The sequence below is a fragment of the Xyrauchen texanus genome, chromosome 10 (assembly GCF_025860055.1).
Source record: "Xyrauchen texanus isolate HMW12.3.18 chromosome 10, RBS_HiC_50CHRs, whole genome shotgun sequence".
In the NCBI taxonomy this organism is placed as follows: Eukaryota; Metazoa; Chordata; class Actinopteri; order Cypriniformes; family Catostomidae; genus Xyrauchen; species Xyrauchen texanus.
The window spans coordinates 31,733,716-31,758,028 of NC_068285.1; the positions used below are offsets into that span (position 1 = coordinate 31,733,716).

Consider the following 24,313-nt stretch of genomic DNA (forward strand, 5'->3'; position numbering starts at 1 on the left):
AGCCATTGATATCAATAATACTTTTAAAGAATTCTATCTTGATCTCTATAGTTCAACATCTTCGTCTACCGATGAAGATATTAGAAACTTTGTGGAACCATTATAACTCCCTAAATTGATGACTGAGGGAAAAAAAAATCTCTTCATTCTGAGATAACCATGGAGAGGTAATTATGGGCTTGCAAGGCTCCTGGGCCAGGTGACTTTGCCGCTGATTTTTTTACATCTTATGCAACAGAACTTGCTCCATTTTATTAGAAGTTTATACGAAATCATTAAAGAATGTAATGCTTCCGCCAACCATGACACAAGCCCGGATCAGTCTGATTCTTAAAAAGGACAACGATCCAAGTGAGTGTAAGAGTTACCCTCCAATTTCCCTGATCCAGCTAGATGTTAAAATATTGTCAAAACTTTTGGCTAATCAATTAAGTGAAGTTATGACTTCTCTTATGTCCTATACATAAAGATCAGGTGGGGTTCATTCGGGGCTGCAGCTCTTCTGATAAAAAGTTTTTGGCTCTGACAGCGTACTACCCAGTAACTGCTTTTCAGCCAGGCACCTTCCAGTGGCCCAAACAGGGTATTAAGTATTTGATATATAAAAAGTTGGGTCCTAGCCAGAGTTATGATCATTCTTAGGGGATGAAAGTCAGCCGGAGCACCCTCATTTCAAGAGTGGTGCAAACAGATGGGCAGGATAGCGTTATTCAAGGAGGTGATATATAGAAGGCTGGAAAAATGGGAACTGTTTATTAGGAAGTGGGGTAGATATATGGCCTTTTTGGAGGGTTCTCAGGGAGGGGCAGTGGAGAGGGATTTGTAGTTTAGAATGTGTATGTGCATTCTTATTGTTTTGTTAAAGTATACTTGTATCAAGTCAAGTCAAGTACATTTTATTTGTATAGCGCCTTTCACAACACACATCGTTTCAAAGCAGCTTTACCAAATCAGGCATCAGGCGATAAAACTGTAATGTCTATAATGTGGATGAATCTTCATTGTGTAATTAGATAAAATACGATTGTTAATCCTGTTTAAAAATAAGTAATTAAATGATAATTGTATTAATAACCCTAGTGAGTAAGCTAAAGGCGACTGTGGCAAGGAACACAAAACTCCATAAGATGTTGGTTAATGGAGAAAAATAACCTTGGGAGAAACCAGACTCACTGTGGGGGCCAGTTCCCCTCTGGCTAACATCATTAATATAATGTAATTATTACTTATGTATAGTTCAAGTCATGGTTTTAATTTATTAAACGAAGTAAGTGTTAAGAGTCCGTGTTTAAACATCGATTTTGTTTGAACTGTAAGATTAATGATCAATGTCTTTGAAGCCTATCCTGGATTAACTGCAGAAGTTCATATTGATGCAGTTGTCCTTGTTAACTGGCTGATGAAGGGCTTTTGTTGGCAATTGTTAGTCTATGTATTCCATTTCAAGAGTGTAGTCCATCAATAGACCGAGGTGATGCAGGCAGAGATCAGTGAGGTGGATCGCAGTTCATCCTGGCCGGTAATTTCGTGAAGGTTTGGTGTGGTCCATCCTAAATTCAAGGTTCAGACAATGGCATATGAAGTATCCCATGTCTTATGGTAGAAGCTGGCATCAGTTCATCCTCTGAAGTCCATCATAATAGACTGAAGTGATGTTTGACTGGCACCGGCTGCATTTAGTCATCATCATTCAGCAACATGTAGCAGTGGAGTCCAACACGAAGCAGGAATGGTGCTGGATCCAGCCGGTTCTGGTGACCTCTGGATAGGAGTCCTGAGGTTGAGACAGGGAAACAAATAAAATAATATAAGCATAGATGCCATTCAATTTATTGCAGAGTTATAAATCATAATCAATGTTTCTGGTTTCTGGTTCCGGCAGACTAAACTAAAGCAGCCTAATTGTGGGTTGGAGGATAAATTAGGTGTATGCCTGGCTAAATAAATGAGTCTTTAGTCTAGACTTAAATTGATGGAGTGTGTCTGCATCTCGAACAGTGTTAGGGAGACTATTCCATAGTTTAGGAGCCAAATATGAAAAGAATCTACCTCCTTTTGTGGATTTTGACATTCTAGGAACTATTAACAGGCCAGAATTTTGCGATCTTAATGAACGTGTTGGAATATAGCGTGGTAGAAGGTCACTTAAGTACTGTAGAGCTAGACCATTCAAAGCTTTGTACATAGTTAGTAGAATTTAAAAATGAATACGGAATTTAACAGGTAGCCAATGTAACGATGATAAAATTTGATCATATTTCTTGGTTCGCGTTAGCACTCTGGCTGCTGCATTTTGAACCAATTGAAGTGTATTTATTGTTCTTGCTGGACATCCTCCCAGTAATGTATTACAATAATCTAGTCTTGAGGTCATGAATGCATGAATTAGTTTTTTGGCATCATCAACAGAGAGCATGTGCTGTAATTTAGTAATATTTCTCAGGTGGAAGAATGCTGTTCTACAAACATTGGAAATTTAGATTTTCAAAGGACAGATTAGTATCAAATATAACACCTAAGTTCTTCGCGGTTAAAGATGATGTAACAGTACATCCATCGAGAGTCAAATAATATTGTAGTGTCTTATTTTTACAGTTTTTTTGGTCCAATAATTTGTACTTCATGAAGTCATTACTCTTGTGCTGCAATGTAATATTTGGGTCTGTTGAGGCTTTATTCCTAACCAATTTAGCCACAGTACTGAATAAACATCTTGGATTGTCGTGGTTATTTTCTACGAGTTTACTAAAATATGCTGACCTGGCAGCTTATAGTGCCTGTCTGTAGCTACAGACACTATCCTTCCATGCACCACGAAATACTTCTAATTTTGTATTTTTCCACATGCGCTCCGTTATCCAAGCTGCTCTCTTGAAAGCATGAGTGTGATCATTGTACCATGGTGCAGGGCTTATTTCTTTAATTTTTTTAATCAAAGTGAGGCGACACTATCAAGAGTGCTAGAGAAGACTGCATTTATATTTTTTGTTATTTCATCAAGTTTTTCTGGGCTTTGGGGTTTGTTGAATATATTTGGTTTAAGCCAAGTTTCAGTCAAACAGAGCGCATACAAACTATGATCTGAAATAATTTAATTAACAATTAGTGTTTTGGTAGAAAGAGATCTAATGTTTTGTAGCCCTATGTTTATATGATGTGTATCTTTAATTGGTTTGTTTTGTTCAAGTTTGACCTTAATAAAAACATTTCTAAATGATTTAGTGAGGGTTTTGTGGTTGGTAGTTCGGGGAACAGACACAGTCTCTATGAGATATCTAGGTGATACAGTCCCTATGTGTTGTAGTTTATGTGACCTGTGTGATGTCTCAAGGCAGCTAGCAAACGTTCGGATTAACCAGTTTGTCTGCTTCCTGACCTGGGGGGCTTAATGTATATAATTTGATTCCTTATTTTCTGTTATGTTTATTTATTTTGAGAATGAAATCAATAAAAATAGTTAATAACAAAAAAAGTATTGTTTACTAAAACCAAAAATAGATATAAAAAATAAAATTATCTTTCAAAACAAAGTTTGAACAGAGAATATATGTTAAGTGTTGTCCTGGCTGAATTAATAACCAGATTTTAATACTTAGGGGTTGGACAGGGTTTCTTGGCCTTAAATGTTGAAATCAGTCTTGCACCCTGTCACTTGCGTTGGGAATGCTCGACATCCTGGTTCTATCAGGTCTTTAGCAAGTTATTACAAGTATCCACTTCTTTATTGGCTTGCCTGAGCTGGATTAAGGCCTGTTTCATCTTCCCTGATAAAAATATACTCGCATAAGCACATGCAGTATGTGATGCATGAATTATGGTAAAGTTCACCGGAGTTCACCTATGTATTTCAGAGGTTCATTTTTAGCTTGGGCAGTAAGGTTAAAGACAGAGTGGGTTCCAGTGGCTTAGTGCATGCTTGCTACTACTGTATATAGGCTATTCACAGCAACTAGGCTTGGTCCCAATTCTTATACTTAGACTATGCACTAAAGTTTATTTTGATGGTGATATCCAGGCCCTGAGAGAATCCAATTTATTTAGCATTTTCTCTACTGATTAATCTGGAAAGTGAATATTTGCATGAATAAATTGGGGCTGAGAGTACTACATACTTATTGTTTGCTGAAAAAAGGCAATAGTGAAATGAGCCAAAATTTGTAATTAATGAACATACTGAGCTTGTTGCAGAATTACATGGTCGTATGGTGTGAGCAAAATGATGGGAATAGCAGCTTTGGTTTTGTATTCCTCCCCAATTTCCTTAAACATAACCTTTTCCTACTGTATTCTCTTGCATGCTTTTGGTTGTGGGCTAAATACAGTAAGCCCAAAAAAGCATGTATGGATGCACACTTTGGAAACAGTGCACCATCCGAGCTCTTTTGACATGATATTTTCAATGGACAATGATTTGGGCTGCACTCCACTAATTTTGCATGTTATTTAGGACAAATAGTATGCAAATTAGATCGCTGTTTCTCATTATGTTCCTTTATGTTATCATCTTGGGAATTAGAATTTTCCCCTGACATAAAGCTCAATGGTTGTGTGCATCTTTTAAATTTTTTGGTAGCATTTGTGCCAAACAACCTTGGCTTTTTCCACCCTTCGTTTGATGCATGATACGTGTGCCATCTAATTTCTCTCCAGAGAAAGAATCAGTGATGCAACTTTTCCACGTTTGGTCAAGAGGGTTGGACATACCAAAGATCGATCGCCCTGGAAATCAGATTGGTCTCCACATATCAATAGCTGAACACACACACACACACACACACACACAGTTGTGTTTCCATGTTTTATGGGGACTTTCCATAGACATAATGGTTTTTATACTGTACAAACTTTATATTCTATCCCCTAAACCTAACCCTACCCCTAAACCTAACCCTCACAGAAAACATTCTGCATTTTTACATTTTCAAAAAACATAATTTAGTGTGATTTATAAGCTGTTTTCCTCATGGGGACCAACAAAATGTCCCCACAAGGTCAAAAATTTCGGGTTTTACTATCCTTATGGGGACATTTGGTCCCCACAAAGTGATAAATACACGCTCACACACACACACACACACACACACACACACACACACACACACACACGTTTGGTTTCCATGTTTTATGGGGTCTTTCCATAGACATAATGGTTTTTATACTGTACAAACTTTATATTCTATCCCCTAAACCTAACCCTACCCCTAAACCTAACCCTCACAGAAAACTTTCTGCATTTTTACATTTTCAAAAAACATAATTTAGTATGATTTATAAGCTGTTTTCCTCATGGGGACTGACAAAATGTCCCCACAAGGTCAAAATGTTCGGGTTTTACTATCCTTATGGGGACATTTGGTCCCCACAAAGTGATAAATACACGCACACACACACACACACACACACACAGAGTTGAAGTCAGAAGTTAACATACACCTTAGCCTAATACCTTTAAACTCCATTTTTCACAATTCCAAACATTTAATCACAGAAAACATTCCCTGTCTTTGGTCAGTTAGGATAACTACTTTATTTTAAGAATGTGAAATGTCAGAGGCCTGGGTAGCTCAGCAAGTATTGACACTGACTCCCACCCCTGGAGTCACGAGTTCGAATCCAGGGCATGCTGAGTGACTCCAGCCAGGTCTCCTTAGCATAAAATTGGTCCAGTTACTAGGCAGGGTAGTGTGACGTTGGGGTAACCTCCTCGTGGTCGCTATAATGTGGTTCTCACTCTCGGTGGGGCGCGTGATGTGTTGTGCATGGATGCTGCCTAGAATAGCGTGAAGCCTCCACGTGTGCTACGTCTCCGTGGTAATGTGCTCAACAAGCCACATGATAAGATGCGCAGATTGACGGTCTCAAACGTGGAGGCAACTGAGTTCAATCCTCTGCCACCCGGATTGAGGCGAGTCACTACACCACCATGAGGACTTAGAGCACATTGGGAACTGGGCATTCCAAACTGGGAGAAAAGGGGAGAAAATAAAAAAAGAATGTGAAATGTCAGAATAATAGTAGTGAGAATTATTTATTTCAGCTTTTATTTCTGTCATCACATTCCCAGTGGGTAAGAAGTTTATATAGACTTTGTTAGTATTTGGTAGCATTGCCTTTAAATTGTTTAACTTGGGTCAAATATTTTGAGTAGCCTTCCACAAGCTTCTTACAATAAGTTGCTGGAATTTTACCCCATTTCTCCAGACAGAACTGGTGTAACTAAGTCAGGTTTGTAGGACTCCTTGCTCGCAAACGCTTTGTCAGTTCTGTCCCCAAATTTTCTATCATATTGAGGTCAGGGCTTTGACCAATACCTTGACTTTATTGCCCTTAAGCCATTTTGCCACAACTTTGGAGGTATGCTTGGGGTCATTGTCCATTTGGAAGACCCATTTGCGACCGAGCTTTAACTTCCTGGCTGATGGCTTGAGATGTTGCTTCAATATATCCACATAATTTTCCTTCCTCATAATGCCATCTATTTTGTGAAGTGCACCAGTTCCTCCTTCAGCAAAGCACCCCCACAACATGATGCCACCCCCATTCTTCAAGGTTGGGATGGTGTTCTTCGGCTTGCAAGCTCACCCTTTTTCCTTCAAACGATGGTCATTATGGCCATTATGGTCATTATCTTGTTTTACTGTGGATATAGATACTTGTCTACCTGTATCCTCCAGCATCTTCACAAGGTCCTTTGCTGTTGTTCTGAGATTGATTTGCATGTTTTTCACCAAACTACGTTCATCTCTAGGAGACAGAATGCATCTCCTTCCTGAGTGGTATGATGGCTGCATGGTCCCATGGTGTTTATACTAGCATTTGGAAATTGCTCCCAAGGATGAACCAGACTTCTGGAGGTCTTGGCTGATTTCTTTATATTTTCCCATCATGTCAAGCAAAGAGGCACTGAGTTTGAAGGTAGACCTTAAAATACACCTCCAATTCAGTACACCTCCTATCAGAAGCTAATTGGCGAATTACCTAAAGGCTTGGCATAATTTCCTGGAATTTTCTAAGCTGCTTAAAGACACAGTTAACTTAGTGTTTGTAAAATTTTGACCCACTGGAATTGTGATATAGTCAATTAAAAGTGAAACAATTGTTGGAAAAATCACCCATGTCATGCACAAAGTAGATGTCCTAAACAACTTGCAAAAACTATAGTTAGTGAATATTAAATCTATGGAATGGTTAAATTAGTGTTAATAACTTCTGACTTAAACTGTAAAGGACTTGGCCATGGTTGCAAATCAAGGACAGCTCTGCCAGCTAGTATCTCAACAGCAAGGTTACAGCAGACAGTCCAGCCCGGCTTGTGGCTTCTGGCAGAGGGTATTTCAGGATCCTGGCCTATTAATAGAAAACAAAGAGCCCATTTGCTGGATTGATGTGTGTTTTAGATGGAACGTGTTAGTAAATGTTCAGGAAGTGAGGGTATAACTCATTGAAAAGCTCTTTTTAACCTCTTTTCTGTGATGATTTTCTATACAGAAATGAACATGGGAAGATATGCAGAAATTAGTTTGAAATATCTATGAATCTTCCTATATAACCAAACCACGTAAATCATTTTAGGAGTTTTAAATCATTACATTTCTGTATGTGAACTAGATTATAAAATTTTCAAGAAAATGTAAGTGGTGCTTGCCTGTAAAATAAAATGTATTCCACGATGCTAGGGTATAACTATTCCATTGCACCTCCCTGCATCACATTACCGTAATCTATATGCAGCCATTCCTGCTTCATTTTGCTTTCTCTATTTGTTTTCTTTTCTGTGCCTCAACAGCTGCTGTTGACTGATTGCATCAATCTCTCAGGAGCCCCAGAGTTTTCGCCAGTATAAAAAGCATGTGGATTCTCATAGCCGTATATTTATCGAACTCCGGTCACATGCGGGTGTTAGATTGCTTTGGACAGACGTCTTGAGATCAGAGCGTCATCATGTCACTGTTTGATGAATGTGTTATTGATACACTTATGAGGTGCTGGTATGCAGCTGTGTTCATATGGAATTTCTGAAGGGGAAGAAGAAGGATCAGCAAAGATTTGTCTCACTCATCACTCTTGTGTTAGTCACCACTGACTGAACGTGCCAATGTGCCTGCCCTACAACCTTCAGCCAATCAAAGAAATGTTCAAAGAAAAGGATGTAAATGAAATGTTCAGTACAACTTAAAGGAATATCTTAAAATGAAAATTCTGTCCTTATCCTCGTGTCATTCATGTCAAACATGTATGACGTTCTTTCTTCTGTGTAACACTAGATGTTTCTCGCAGATTGTTATGAACTGACAACCATTCTCCTGCTTTGTTCCACAGAAGAAGTTAATTATATGTATATAATTAGTTGACTGCATATTAAGCTGGGAAAGGAGACAGTATTTTAAAATTGAAAAAAATTACACACTTCACTTTAAAGAGATAGTTCACCCAAAAAAGAATCCTCATGCCATCCCAGTTGTGTATGATTTTCTTCAGCAGAAAACAAATGAAGATTTTTAGAGCAATCTCTCAGCTCTGTAGGTCCATACAATGCAAATGAAATTTTGAAACTCCAAAATCCACATAAAGGCAGCATAAAGGTAATCAATATGACTCCAGAGGTTAAATCCATGTGTTCAGACATGATATGAAAGAGGTGGTAGAGAAACATAGAAATATGCAAGTAATTCTTTATCATAAATTCTCCTCCCTGCCCAGTAGGGGGGAATATGCATGAAAAATGTGAATAACCAGACAGAAGGTGAAAGTGAAGGAAAAATGACTTAAATATTGATCTGTTTCTCATACACAACTATCATATCAGTTCAGAAGATATGTATTTAACCACCAGAGTTGTCTGGATTACTTTCTGTTGGCCTTATGTGGATTTTGGAGCTTCAAAATGTTGCCACCAGTTAGCTTCCATTGTATAGACCTACAGAACTGAAATATTCTTCTAAAAATCTTTGTGTTCATCAGATGAAAGAAAGTCATAAACATCTGGGATGTGTCATCTTTCTCATCTCTCCCTAAATCTGTCTTCATCTTTGACAGTTTTGTTCCAATGGTCCCCTACCAGCCAGCTGTGAGGGCATCTTTGTTTGAAGCCTTGCGTTTATGGCCCTGGTTAATGGACAGATATTGATCATGGATAACAGGCTATTTTAGGATTGAGCTGTGTGATTAAAAGTTATGGCAAAGAACATTTTATGTGGACAACCGATTGACTTTAAGCAGTGGTTAACTAGTATGAGGTCTTCCCAAATTCAGCTGTAATGTGTGCATAATTTTTCCCTAAAACTCTTTGGTTAGTTCGGCCTATGTTTAAGCTAAATACCAAAGCATTTCCCTGTAGGGACTGACATATTTAACCTCTGCAAGGTAAGTAATGTTTTAGCTATTAAGATGTAATTTGGGGCATGTGCACGTTAAGTCCTACATTACATGCAATTTGATTTTTGTCTTCATTACATCACATTGTAAAGAAAGGGTCGAGGTATTAAGAAAGTCTGATTAATTCTAATGTAGACCATCTGAACATTTAATGTCAGAGGAATTTCATAAAGGATTGTTAGGAAATTACATTGAAATCATTCAGTAACCAATGAGAGTCGTGATTGAGTCACTCAGACGCCACCCCACTGCAGCTGATTGGCTGTGCTTGCTCTTTAAATCTCCAAACATGAAGAGAGCAGTAGTAAACATAGCTACTCTCAGCTACTCACTGAATGACTAGAGCATTTAAAATCAACCACATTTCAACTTCAGTTTCATCCACCTGTTACCCTCAAAAGCAATGACTACCTTTGTGACGGTGAGTTCAATTTCCACTGAGCGATTAGAAGAACCTAAATTGAATAGATTTACATTGTGTGCATATACTACTAATTAATTCATGTACATTCATTTCAATTATGCAAAAATGTAACCACATATTCAGAATAGAGGGGACCAAATGTAATGATTTATTAATATTAATTTAAATTATGTAACCACATATTTAGTGTTGGGCAAACAAATGTAAACATTTATTGGTTTTAACTGCCATAATGAAAATGTTCCCACATATTCAGAATTGGGGGGGACAAGTTGTAATGATTTATTCATAATAATTGCATTAATGTCACCACATATTCAGTATTGGGGAAAACAAATGTCGTAATTTAAGGATTAAGGATTAACCATTGGAAAACCTGTATAATCAAGCACTAATCTGAATATTAAGAGGGACTTGCACCCTCAGTCTATGGTGGTTATGGCCCAGCATTAATGTGATTTTTAAAGAAACTCTTGTTGTGCATGTCAAATAACATTTTTGTGTGTCAGGGCAAAAGTATGCAAGCCCCAGTGGTTGGTTGACTTAAATTAGTGTTTGTCTCTGGCTGTTTCTGTCCTCCAGGGCATGTGCACTGTACATTGCTGTTTTTAGAGCTCACGTTCATGTGAGATACCCGACAAAGGGTCTACAACTCCTGACTGTCATAGTACTTTGTTAGCAGAGATTATAACAATTAAAAAGTATTCGAGAAGCAATAACTTTGTTTTATACATTTAGTTTTTGTAAGTTGTTCAGGTTAAAGCAATGCATTGTGTTGGTGTTGCATTTAATATTGTGGTTTTGATATAGCTGAGCCAGCATCAAAAGTTCAAACAACTGTTTTTGTAATCTGATAGACTGCAATATTTGTTTGTGGGACACTTGGCTCTCCACACTTTCTCCACTGATTTCCAGAGGGACTAACAGTCATGCATATTATCAACGTAACTTGCATTCCATCTCTAAGATCACCGCTGGCTGTCACAGTTGCTCCGATAGAGGGCTGTTTTGTGAAAGCACTGACATCCTTTCTTATCAGATTTGCTTTAATCATGCTTCTTTTAAGGGTTTCATCATCTGTTGTTTTTCATATAGGATATATTTTCTGAATATATCATATCAACAACATAAATCCCTACTAATGTTGTTCTTTTATGCACACAATTGTGTAAATCATTGTCTTCTTGCAAATTATAATATTGGCAAAAAAAAAACAATCTTTCATTCAATTTCTTGTGTAACCAACAATACAATGCTCTCTTCTCTTAGATGGCCACTTGTCACACCTGTAGTAAGACGTCCAGACAGCCTGGAATGAACAGAGAACTTTTGACTACTCTGTCAAGGTACCGCAGCACCCCAGGGAGTGTGGGCAAATTCAGGACTCCACAGTCTGCTAACAGGGCCACTCCAAAATCTTCACTGGACAGAACACCAAGCGGGACACCCAGGTATGATCTACGTAAACAAATCTATTACAGATCCCCAGTTAGCCTAATCTGATTACAATCCACAAACTTTTACCCCCAAATTTGAAAGATTCTGTCATCATTTACTCAACCATAATTAACTTCTGTTGTTCCAAACCTTTTCTCTGTGTAGGTCAGAGTCCTCAAACACCAGCTCAAAGTCTTCAAAGTCAGGTAGTGTAAAGTTGTCACCTTTTGCTCGCATCAAGAAGCTGCTTATGCTGGAATACAAATGGCAGAGCAAGAAAGTGGGTCTGAAGGAGTTCCTCTCCTCTCTCTGAACATCTCTGAAGGTCTTAAGGGCAGTTGAATCCTTCCACGAAAGGCTGTGGCCCACTTTGAGTGATGCTACTGAAATTCAGCTTGAAGTGGCTATTGATGGTTTCTCCTTGTGTATTATAGTGCCACCTAGTGGACGACTGTGGAATGGTGGTTTAAAGAACTATGGCAGTAATGCCTTTATAGCGGGATGCTGTTAATTAAACCGCATGTCTGCTTTCCTTCTGTCAATTATGCCTCTGGATCCTTGTGGACATTATATGTGGACTTTTTTTTAGGAGAGTGTCACTTTTGTCACATGTGCTACAGAACCATGCTATGATCTTTTTTTATTTTTTTTATGTTTGGCATTTATTTTCATAATGTTACATACTTCCAATAATTTTGTATTCATTCAAGTTGAGCTGGGTTTTCTTGTTGTTTACATTTGATGGTCTAATGGCCTTCAAACTATATAGCAAAGACCAAAGCTTTTTGCCGATAGACTTTATTCAAAGCTGTGCCATATTTGATTATTGACAGTAATGAAAATTAGGCTATAAGGGATAGACTTGCAGTCTGATCTTTACAAAAATATGTCAGTGGATAAAAACTTATGAAAACACATGTTTATAAGGAAAATTAGATGCGATTGAGTAGCTTTATACAGTGCATGCCTGACAATCTCGCCAAACATAAAATATGGCACTACTTTAAATTAGGTCTATAGATTACTTATATCATAGAAACTTTTATCAGCATAGTGCAATTAAACTGAACGATGTCTTGATTGATGCTTCACAGAATTTTTCAATAAAAAGTAAACCACTGAAGTTTGTCTTCTTTTTTTAAGAGCTATGCAAATCGCCACCTTATGTATTTAGAGAAGCGGCATTACATTACATTACATCATGAGTTGAATTAGAGTATAATTAGATAAACACCTGTTTGAAGAAAGGTTGCCATGACATTCACCGTGACAGCCAGGGTACATGGAAGACTTGTTATATGTTACCAGAAAATACCAAGGTCTTGGTATGTGTGTATTAGAACTATTACTATTAAATTACATCTAGATGCTGGTTTATATATACCCTGATGAGCCAAAGAAAGGTTGCCATGACATTCACCGTCTGAACCGACCAGATGGAAGGTCTACTGTGGCACAAGTCTAAGAACATTTTAATGACAGTTATGGGAGTAACGTATCAGAACACACAGTGCATCGCACCCTGCTGCATAGTTGGCTGCATAGAGTGCCCATAATGACCCCTGTCCATTGTCGAAAGCATTGGGCACGCGAGCATCAGACCTGGAACTTAGAGCAGTGAAAGAAGGTCACCTGGTCCGGTGAGTCCCAATTTCTTTTACAAAACTTGGACGGCCATGTACATGTGTGCCATTTACCTGGAGAAGTGATGGCACCAGGATGCACTGTGGGAAGATGACAAGCTGGTGGAGGGAGTGTGATGCTCTGGGCAATGTTCTGCTGGGGAACCCTGGGTCCTGACATTCATGTGGACGTCAATTTGATATGTGCCACCTACCTAAACATCATTGCAGATCAGGTACACCCTTTCATGGCAATGGTATACCCTAATGACAGTGGCCTCTTTCAGTAGGATAATCTGCCCAGCCAGATACCGTTGGACAACTTCAGGGGTCTTGTAGAGTACATGACTTGACGTTTCTGTGAAGTTTTGGCAGCACGCAGAGGACCAACAGCACACATGGCAGGTGGTCATAATATTTTGGCTCATCAGTGTACTAACAGTCAAAAATATGTATGAATTTCCATTGAAATGAAAATAAATAGATATGTTGAACCGAATAGTAAGTAAAGGTGCCAACAAGTGCCCAGCATACACACACACTATGTAATTTATTTATTGCATGCTTCCATTTGTGTTTTTAGTTTTTATGACTTATATATATATATATATATATATATAGTATATATATATATATATATATATATATATATATATATATGTGTGTGTGTGTGTGTGTGTGTGTGTGTGTATATGTATGTGTGTGTGTGAGAGAGAGAGAGAGAGAGAGAGAGAGAGAGAGAGAGAGAGAGAGCATTCAGAAAGTATTCAGACCCCTTCATTTTTTTTCTTATCATTTAATTTATCAATTATCTTTTTTCATATCAATCTACACTCCATACTCCATAATGACAAAGCAATACCCAGATTATTTATAACTCTGCAAATGTAAAAAGAAAAAACTTAAATATCACATTGACATAAGTATTCAGACACTTATCTCAGTACTTAGTTTAAGTACTTTAGCAACAATTACAGCCTCATTTGGGGATTTTATGCCATTCTTCTTTGCAGATCCTCTCAAGCTCTGTCAGGTTGAATGGGGACCATAGGTGCACAGCCATTTTCAGGTCTCTCCAGAGATGTTCGATTGGGTTCAAGTCTGGGCTCTGGCTGGGCCACTCAAGGACATTCACGGAGTTGTCCCTAAGCCACTCTTGCGTTGTCTTGGCTGTGTGCTTAGGGTCATTGTCCTGTTGGAAGGTGATCCTTCGGTCCAGTCTGAGTTCCTGAGCGCTCTGGTCGAGGTTGTCATTAAGGAAATCTCAGAATTTTGCTGCATTCAGCTTTCCTTCAACCCTGACCAGTCCCCAGTCCCTGGTGCTGAAAAAACCCCCACAGCATGATGCAACCACCACCATGCTTCACCGTTGGGATGGTAATGCACAGGTGATGAGCGGTGCCTGGTTTCCTCCAGACATGATGTTAGAGGCCAAACAGTTCAATCTTCATTTCATCTGACCAGATAATCTTGTTTCTCACAGTCTGAGAGTACTTTAGGTGCTTTTTTATGTGTCTCGCACTGAGGAGAGGCTTCTGTCTGGCCACTCTGCCATAAAGCTCAGATCGGTAGGGTGTTGCAGTGATGGTTGTCCTTCTGTAAGTTTCTCCCATCTCCACACATGATCTCTGGAGCTCAACTAGAGTTACCAACGGGTTCTTGTTCACCTCTTTTACCAAGGCCCTTCTCCCCCGAATGCTCAGTTTGGCCGGGCGGCCAGGGAGAATCCTAGTTGTTCCAAACTTCTTCCATTTAAGAATTAAGGAGGCCACTGTGCTCTTGGGAACCTTCAATGCAACCAAAAACATTTGTAGCTGCTAAAATATAACACAGTTTTGATTTATTTAGGATTGTTTAAGTCACAACATAATTCCCATAATTCTATTTATGTTATTTCATAGTTTTGATGACATTATTTTTATTCTAAAATGTGAAAAGAAAATTACAATAAAGAATGAGTGTTTCAAAACTTTTGACCGGTAGTGTATATATATATATATATATATACACACTGACATCAAAAGTAATGTTTGTGAGTCTAACATTTATATTTCCTATTGACACACTGTCACAAAGCTGAAGATATAAATAACCATCTTATGACAAATGCTGTTGTGAAACATTGTTTTTTGCACAGTACTGTGTAAATATATATATATATATATATATATATATATATATATATATATATATATATATATATATATATAACATGGAAAATAAGAAAATGAGAATAATTTGGTGTATCCAAACTTTTGACTAGTAGTTTATTAGATGCTATTTAGATGCCTAATAACCTAATATTTTTGTAATATTAACAATAATATGTAATCATTTATAATAGTATATTACAATTTTCTTAGATATAAACTATAAAGGTGCACATTTTTCTTGGCTACTTTTCTTTTGACATCATTCACTAGGTCAACTCATTTTTTACCCAGACGTCGTCAAACAGAGGCTTTCCTGTGCATTTGCAAGCATTAATACAGAACCTTCTTTGACTTTCTGTGGACACACGATGCACTCATATATTTGGAAGAAAACATTCTTAATGTGTCCAAAATGTCAGATCGCAAACGAAGGCAAGAGCACCATGAACGAATGAACGAAAGAAACACAAGAAGTCAAACCAAGAGGTCGACAAATACAAGAGCCAAACCAGAAAACTTATTCAAGAGGTGCAAACAATCAAGCATGTGGAGACATTATGAGTATTTAAATAACGCTAATGCATTGCTCATTCTTCTTGAGAGAGTTTGAGGTGAGCTAGACTAACTGTTATCATGTTTGGCACTGGAGTGTTTGGAACAACACTTAAATATATATATTTATTAGACTTCAAAGGAATATTTCATCCAAAAACAAAATTTATTTCATTTACTCACCCTCGTGCCATTCCAGATGCATATTACATTTTTTCTTTCTTTCTTTCTTTCTTTCTTGCTCTTCAGAGCTTTGAAGCTCCAAAAATCACATAAAGGCAGCTTAAAGTTATCCATTAGACTCCAGTGGTTAAATTCATGTCTTCAGAAGCTTTTATAAGATAGGTGTTGGAAAGAAACAGATCAATATTTAAGTCCTTTTTTTATTATCAAACTCCATCTTTGACCAGACCTAACCAGTAGGTGGCTGAATGTGAATGTGGCAGTGGAAGTCTAGATTTTCAGTTAAAAAAGACTTTGTTTTTCATCCACATCTATCATATCTCTTTTGAAGACATGGATTAAACCACTGGAGTTCTATGGATTACTTTTATGCTAACTTTATGTCCCCTTTGGACCTTCAAAGGTCTGATCACCATTCACTTGATTTGTAAGGACCTACAGAGCTGAAATATTATTCAAATATTAATCAAATATTAAAATATTAAAATAATATTAGACGTCAAACACATCTGAGATGCAATGAGTAAATAATGAGAGAATTTTCATTTTTGGGAAAACTTTTGTAGGAAGAGGCCAACAAGCCAGAGGACTGTATTCCTGATGACCCTGGAAATGAGGATGCCAGGAACTTCTTGGCTCATGTGCCCACAAAAGGACTGTTGATGCCTCTGGGCAAAGAGGTGAATGTTATGCAGTGTAATCCAACTTTTCAAGTAACTTCACAAATTGTGAAAAGGTTGGAATTGCAAGCATTCTTCACATATATGTAGAATCTTCAACTTATTCCTGCATTTTGAGCATTTTGAGCAGTGAACAAGTGAACTGAGGTTTCTCCAACCTCTATTAGTCATAAGTGATATTTTAGCATTTTTCAAGGATTGCACATCGATTGAGCTATGTATGCTGGAGATGCAAGAGGTATGGCTACCGAACAGGAGACAGAAAATGTCCTTTCTTCATAAAAGGAAACCAGAAACTGGAGCAAGTGATTTATTTTAAATAAGGTACATATACTAAAATAACAAAAAACAAAAACAAAAAAATTTGTTTGACTTGTTAAGAATTTAGGCATTTTACTGAGATGTGGAATTACAATTTTCTTCATTCACAAAGTTCTACGCATCTGTGCCTTTGCATGTTTATTTTTATTAAATATTTTCCTTATTTGATTATGCTTTTAGGGCTTTGGTATTTTGTTAAAATAAGAGTTTGATTTGTTTTTGTTTATTCCACAGGCACATGAGGATCCAATGTATGATATTATCAAATACAATAAATGCAATGAAAATGAGACAAAGTGAATTGAGATCTCTGTGGCTGATATTTATATATCATGTTTTTAAATATTGAGATTATTGTTTGAAACTGTGACAATTTGTTTTGGCTTGAAAAATGAAATGCAAGTGTCTTGGCTGTCCGTGTTGTATGTAAATAAGGCAGACACAATTTAGACTCACTCAATGCCATGTACCCCATGAGTTTAAGAGGTTTTAATCATGTTCAGCCTCACCAGGATCTGGTTATTAATAATATGTTTTGGTGTGTAGAGGTTTCTCAGAGGCCAGTGCTGATGAATTGTGTCATTACAACAAAAGAACCCTGTTGGAGGCGATTATATAACTCCTTACTCCACTGTGATTATCCTCCACTGTATGCCAGTGGTGGACAGTAACAAAGTAAATGTAATTCGTTACTGTACTTAAGTAGCTTTTTTGCGTATCTGTACTTTACTGAAGTATTTAAATTTGGGGAGACTTTTACTTTAACTCCACTACATTTCAAAGTCAAATATCTTACTTTTTACTCTACTACATTTTCAAAATCAGTCGTTCCTTTTTATTTATGAGTGGATAAAAACGTAACTGGTCAAAGGAGCCACCAATCACAGTACAGCGCGCCCGCTTTGTTTTGAACTTGCCTTGGCGGCATCTGCTAAGCGGGAACCAGGGGTGCGTTTCCCAAAAGCATCGTTAACCAACTATGGTCGCAAGTTCCGTCGTTATCATCATAGTTCAACGAGTCGGTGTTTCCCGAAACCATCGTTCCAACGAACATTCGCAAACAGCATCGCAGAGTTGTGTGGTTGGAACGACAGCTCTCGATCTGTGGTTAGAAGCAGAGTTTCTTGTTATTATAACATGTGGGCTTAAAATATTATTATTATCTTGAGCCAAATAAGCAAGATGACATTCAGTACAATCAGTATCTTTTATTTAGAAGACATACAAATGTCCTTTATGTCTTTTAGTTTGTCAATAGATTTAAAGCACCGTTTTTGAAGAGTGCGCATGTGTGAACGTGCTCTAGTGCGTAAGAACGAGCCTATGATTGAATCTGGAAATAAAGCAAATAACTGAGAAAAATATGAGATAGTCCTCAGATGACATGTCCTTAATTTATAGCAAAACATCTAGCATTAATTCGATCGCAAACAGATTCATTAAAAGTAGTTTTTACTCCACCACATGTGTGACATCATTAACCAACGTGGTTGAACAACCAACCAAGCGACAATACGGTTTCGGGAAACAGTCGTGACTAGCAAGTTGATTTCTTCAACAGTGCATCGTACTATGGTAGTGGAGCAGCAAGTTATGTCGTTGTACGGGAAACGCACCCCAGAGCCGTTAAATATAAGAGTTGCGAACATAGACGGTTGCGACAGTGATCTTGCCGCCGCGCGGTCACGTGATTCGTGTAGCTCTCAATAGTTCCAAACAAATTGCGTTGCCAATGATTTTAAGCGGGGCAGAGAGCAGCAGCTATTATTGCAGCAATTATCAGTAAATATTGACGCATAATGTACATTGCTTATTATGTTGACACTAAAATGACTTGCATATAATAGCATTTTTTTTCTGGGGAGTAGCAGAAACACTGCAATACGTTTTTGTGTTTAATTTTGGAGGGAAATTGGCTGCTCCCATAACAGAATATATGTATATATATTTAATGGCGTTGTGCAGGTTTATGTGAATGTATCATAACATTAGGATGGTAATAATTATGACTTTAGACACTCAAGAAAAATATATACAGTAAATACTGTAAATGTATTATACCTTATGGGAACAGTCCCCTTCCCTCCAAAATACACAAAAAATGTATTCAATTCAAATATATTTATATATATATATAGATAGATAGATAGATAGATAGATAGATAGATAGATAGATAGATACATCTGACTTATTAATGTCATTTTATTAATAGATTGGTGTGCCAAGAGTGACATTAGTCTTCATGTAGACTGAGTTAAGCAAGAGTCTTGTGACAAATTATAATAGGACATTATGGCCATAAAAAAATCATAGTACTTGGATACTTAAGTACATTTAAAGGCAAATACTTTTGTACTTTTACTCAAGTGAATGTTTAAAGGCAGCACTTCTACTTTTACTTGAGTAATATTTTACCTTGAGTATCTTTATTTTAACTCAAGTACATGGTATGTGTACTTCGTCCACCACTGCTGTATGCTGAAAACAGGCTCCTGCAACCCGGGAGTAATTAGAAACTGTTACGTGGGCTGTAAACCAATTGTCGTGCATAGCTGAAATGCTCATTTACGGCAGAGAAACTTTCAAAACAAGGCTGTCAGAACGCAGTTGTGTTTTTTTGCTTCCTCTTTATGTTTTGTTACTTTTTTTCTTCATTTCATTTTTTTACTTTTTCTCCCCAATTTGGAATGCTCAATTCCCAATGTGCTCTAAGTCCTCGTGTTGGTGTAATGACACGCCTCAATCCAGGTGACGGAGGATGAATCTCAGTTGCCTCTGCGCCTGAGACGTCAATCTGCGCATCTTATCACGTGGCTTGTTGAGTGCATTACCATGGAGACATAACGTGTGTGGAGGCCCACACTATTCACCGCGGCATCTACACACAACTCACCACGTGCCCCAACGAGAGCGAGAACCACATTATAGTGACCACGAGGAGGTTATCCCATGTGACTCTACCCTCCCTAGCAACTGGGCCAATTTGGTTACTTACAAGACATGGCTGGAGTCGTTCAGCACGCCCTGGATTCCAACTTGCAACTCCAGGGGTGGTAGTCAGCGTCTTTACTTGCTGAACTACCCAGGCCCCCAATGTTGTGTTTCTTAAGAATAAAATAATATATTCATATGGAAATTAGCTGAATAAATCCAATTGCTTTAAAGGTGCACTTTAATTCGTAATTTTAGTAAATAGTAATTCATTAGTATTTTTTTCCATTAAATAAAAATCTTTTACACAAATAACTGAGCAGTTCTTTTAAAAAAATAAAATAATTATGTACCCAAACAGATATGACTATCATCATATCAGTAGCTTAATAAAAGCTGAGTGAGTCACCGACGTGTTAACAGATGTGCACCATTTTTTTAAAATTTTTCGTGGAAACCTGTTGGTGTTAGACTGGCTGACTGCGAATGGCATATTTCTTTAATGGCATGTGTAATGCTTCATTGTAAGCCACTATGTGTCAATGTAATTTCAAAACGACTCAAAAAATGACTGAGTGTATCTTTAAAGGTGAAGTGTGCTATTTCTGCGCCATCAGCGTCACCGAACAGAATTGCGAAAATAATTACTGTTTTCAAACAGGTTTACCGAAAACTCCCCTCGTATTCCATTTCTCGGACAAAGAGATAGTCCCACCCCAAACTCAATCTACGAATGACTTATTTCTAGTTGTCTCTGCATATTTATCTGGGGTTGGAGAAAGTCTTATGACAAAGGGGAAAAAAACATTTAAATGTATATAGAGTTCGTTCTTGCCTTTTTTCCATCAACATTTTACAATAGTGTGCATAGAAAGTGAATGCCTAAAATTCTTATCATTTCCCTACTGTAGGATTAAACAACTGAAGCAGCTGCTACAGGCACAACCTCTGACTCTGTATCCTCCTCTTCCTCTGCCCCATCCGATCACATCTGGAAAAAGAAAAAGAAGAAACAAAAGAAGAAGCATAAGGCCAAGGGCAGCGATGACTTTGACAGACTGAAACAGGCCCTGTGGTTTTGATTCCTAAAATGCCTTTGTTGAAACTGTGTTTCAGATCACTGCACTATCAGATATGAATGTAAACACCGGAGGCCTCTCCCCATGCCATCTTCAGAGATGCTTAATAATGCATGGAAGCATTTAGTCCCTCTGTCGCATGCAATACTTTGGATGTGTACATCTCTATCAGGTTTCCTTCAGCTGGTCCTTATCAGACCATAAGCATGTTTGTTCTTCAGGCCTGAGGTCCAGGATTTGAGAATGCCATTGCCTAAAGATGACTCAACTTTTTTAAATGTATGTTGATTTACATTTTGGGAGTGTTTGTCTTGCAAATTGACTGAGAAGATCTTATTATACATTATATTATACATGTCGTCTGCTTTAGTTTTTGTTTCTGAATGCTTCAGATGTAATTACATGTGAGCAGTCCCTAATGCTGTAACTTTCATGTAAATAACTGAATGAGTACGAGGTTTTTGGTGTTTAGGAATACAAATAATCTTTGTATGGTTGTCAGAGTTCACAAAGGGATTTGAGCATTTGTATTTTCATGAGACTGAAATTATAACTGCAGTTTCTATCAATTTGGTGGGGATTCGGCATTTGGCCATGATACACAAGAACATCCAATTAGCATCTCTTGAATTGGTGACAATGGATTGCACATATTTTACATCACAAGAGGGAGAAAGAACGATTCTTTTGATCTTGTCACTGAAATCTGGACTCTCTTGGCTGTCATTGGAGTGCATGTGCCATTTTGTACCAAAGATAAACAGTGCATCATAACATCAAAGGAGCTCTGCACGATCCTGCTTCAATTAGAGGCAATTTAAATGTGTGCTGTTAAAAAAGGAAGCGATCATGAAATCGTAATTTGTAAATACTAAACAAAAATGCAGGCTATGACTGACCCCAAGGACTTGCTGTATTTGACATTTAGATTAATTTGTTAGCTTCTGCAATCTGCTGTCTGGTGTGTGTGTGTGTGTGTATACAATAATAATATGTTTCCTCTGTTCCACTGTTCCACTGTAAATCCCTTTGTGCTGATTTGGCCCAGGGCATTTAAAATGTGTGTATCTGGCATGTTCCTCTTTTATCTGACAAGTCACAAATGAGTTTTAGGCACTGATACTCACTGTTATGCTCCCTGCCATACACCCCTTGTGCAATTATAATGGTTTAAATACATTTAAAATGTTTTGGTGAACTGAAATCTAATCAAGACAATAAGGTTGATTTAAAATGTAAATGTATAACACCGGTGAAAAATATTTAGTTGATAAATGCATAAACAAAATACAAACATACAAATAAAAAGAGATTCACAGACTATAAAATAAATCCATTGATAAACAGTTTTTTATGATTTATTATGTAAATATAATATATAAAATATTTATTGTACATTGCAAGTGAAATTATTTATACCTTTAAGGTGTCAGCATGGAGAGTACCAAATTTAGATTTTGAATTACAGCAGGATCATCCATAGAAAACACATTCGATTTAATCACCAATGCCGTTTGTGATGCAGAGCATGGGGTTGATTTTCAGTTCTAGAGGCTGTTCATCATTTCAGGCACCATAATAAAAATCCAAAGCATGCCACAGCATTCAAAGAAGATCTGAACCAAAGATTGAACATATTAGTTGCATATTGTTTGATTAAAGTGTATGTTGGCTATATTTGCATATTTTAATAGTTTTTATGTATTCTATGATACATGTACTGTACATAGTGAATCATTATCAATGTATACAGATAAATTCAGACAGTACTACACACTTGTAGAAGTTGTAAACCAGCAGAGACATAACTTAATCTCTGTAGTCATGGAATAACATTGCATATACACTGGATTTTTGCTTCACATCATCTTTTGTGCCATGCGTCATTGCTTAACAGAATTTTAGAGATTCTTAGGGGGCTTTTATAGGATTATGTACTCTCTAATAATCATATTGGTGTAGGCATATGATGTCAGTGATGGGACAGTTAATACACATCACCTTATCCAGTGGTACAGATAATCTCTGTGGATGTTGTGAGGATGTTAAGATTTGATAGACACTAAATGTAAAATACTGTATGCCCTGACGAAAAATGGACAGGCAATGATCGTATGTTCTAATCCTTAGTATTAGTCCTATTTTTCCTTTCTGTAGAGAGCAAGAAATTGCTGGCATTGATTCAAGCTGTTAAAATGGTTAAATATTTCACGTTCTCTAGTTCCAAAGAAACAGTATCATTCATTATTCATAGACTGCATATAAAACTTGATTTTATTTGAATTATTTGTGATTAATTTAAATGTTAATTTGATATTGAAATGAATACCCAACCCCCATCACAGCTTCATCATGGCAAAGAGGATGCTTACAGAAGTGGGGATAAAATATTGTACATCCAGAAAAGCTGAAAAAACAGCCAACAATTCTGCGTCTGTTTGGAAAGGCCTGAAAAGCATCACCACGTACAAGACACCACCCCATCGCTGTGAACTAAATGTATTTTACCTCCGGTTTGAAAAGCCCAGTCTCACACCTCTCCCCCATTCTTCACTTCACACACACATACACCAACACCTCCTGGAACCCCCCTCCTCCCCCCTCCTGCACTTATGATCTGTGATGAGGATGTGTGCTGGGTATTTGGAAAGAAAAGGCAAGGAAAGCTTCAGGCCAGACAGTGTTTCACCAGCCTGTCTGAAAAGTCTGCACTGACCAACTGGCCCCCATCTTCACACAGATCTTCAATAGATCACTGGAGTAGTGTGAAGTTCCCTGCTGCTTCAAGCACTCCACCATTATTACGGTCCAACCCCCAAAATCACAGATCTTAATGACGATCTTATGTCTGTGGTCATGAAGTCGTTTGAAAGACTGGATTTGAAGTGAATGAAGTCGTGGAAAAGAGAATTTATAGTAAAAAAGGACTTAAATATTGATCTGTTTCTCACCCACACCTATCATATCGCTTCTGAAGACATTGATTTAACCACTGGAGTCTTATGGCGTACTGTTATGTTGCCCTTATGTGGATTTTTGGAGTTTCTAAATTTTACTGCCCATTCACTTCTATTGTGAGGACCTACAGAGCTGAAAATTATTCTGAAAATCTTACACACCTGAGATGGCATGAGGGTGAGAAAATGATGAGAGAATTTTCATATTTGGGTGAACTATCCCTTTAAATATGTCAGACATATTTTCCATGGCAATGTGTGTGTGTGTGTGTGTGTGTGTGTGTGTGTGTGTGTGTGTGTGTGTGTGTGTGTGTTTGTGCTCACTAAAACCCATGAATTATTAAACCCATTGTTCACCTCAAAATAATTGCAGGAGAAGGCAAAATGTAATTGTCATATGCAATTTCTCGCGCATTATAAAATAAAGACCTAAATTTTAAGACCTAAATACATGTATATATAGTATACAGTCGTCACAATCAAGCTTTGACTACAATGACAAACGCATACAATAAATGCAGCCCCCCCCCGTGATGTGATTGGTGAATGTGCAGAAAAGGAGAGCCAATCAGCGAACAGGAGGAGGAGGCAATAGGAA

General features: G+C 37.6%; 1 protein-coding gene and 1 pseudogene across 1 annotated transcript; both read left to right on the forward strand.

Annotated features, from left to right (window-relative positions):
• The first annotated feature begins 9,688 nt into the window (after positions 1 to 9,688).
• On the forward strand, positions 9,689 to 12,351 carry LOC127650028 (UPF0711 protein C18orf21 homolog). The gene is made up of 3 exons (XM_052135145.1): positions 9,689 to 9,796; positions 11,069 to 11,250; positions 11,402 to 12,351. Exons 1-3 carry the CDS (start codon positions 9,779 to 9,781, stop codon positions 11,547 to 11,549), a joined length of 348 nt encoding a protein of 115 aa, XP_051991105.1. The 5' UTR covers positions 9,689 to 9,778; the 3' UTR covers positions 11,550 to 12,351.
• A 3,072-nt stretch (positions 12,352 to 15,423) lies between these two features.
• LOC127650106 (retinitis pigmentosa 9 protein-like) lies at positions 15,424 to 20,761 on the forward strand (annotated as a pseudogene).
• Positions 20,762 to 24,313: the final 3,552 nt, after the last annotated feature.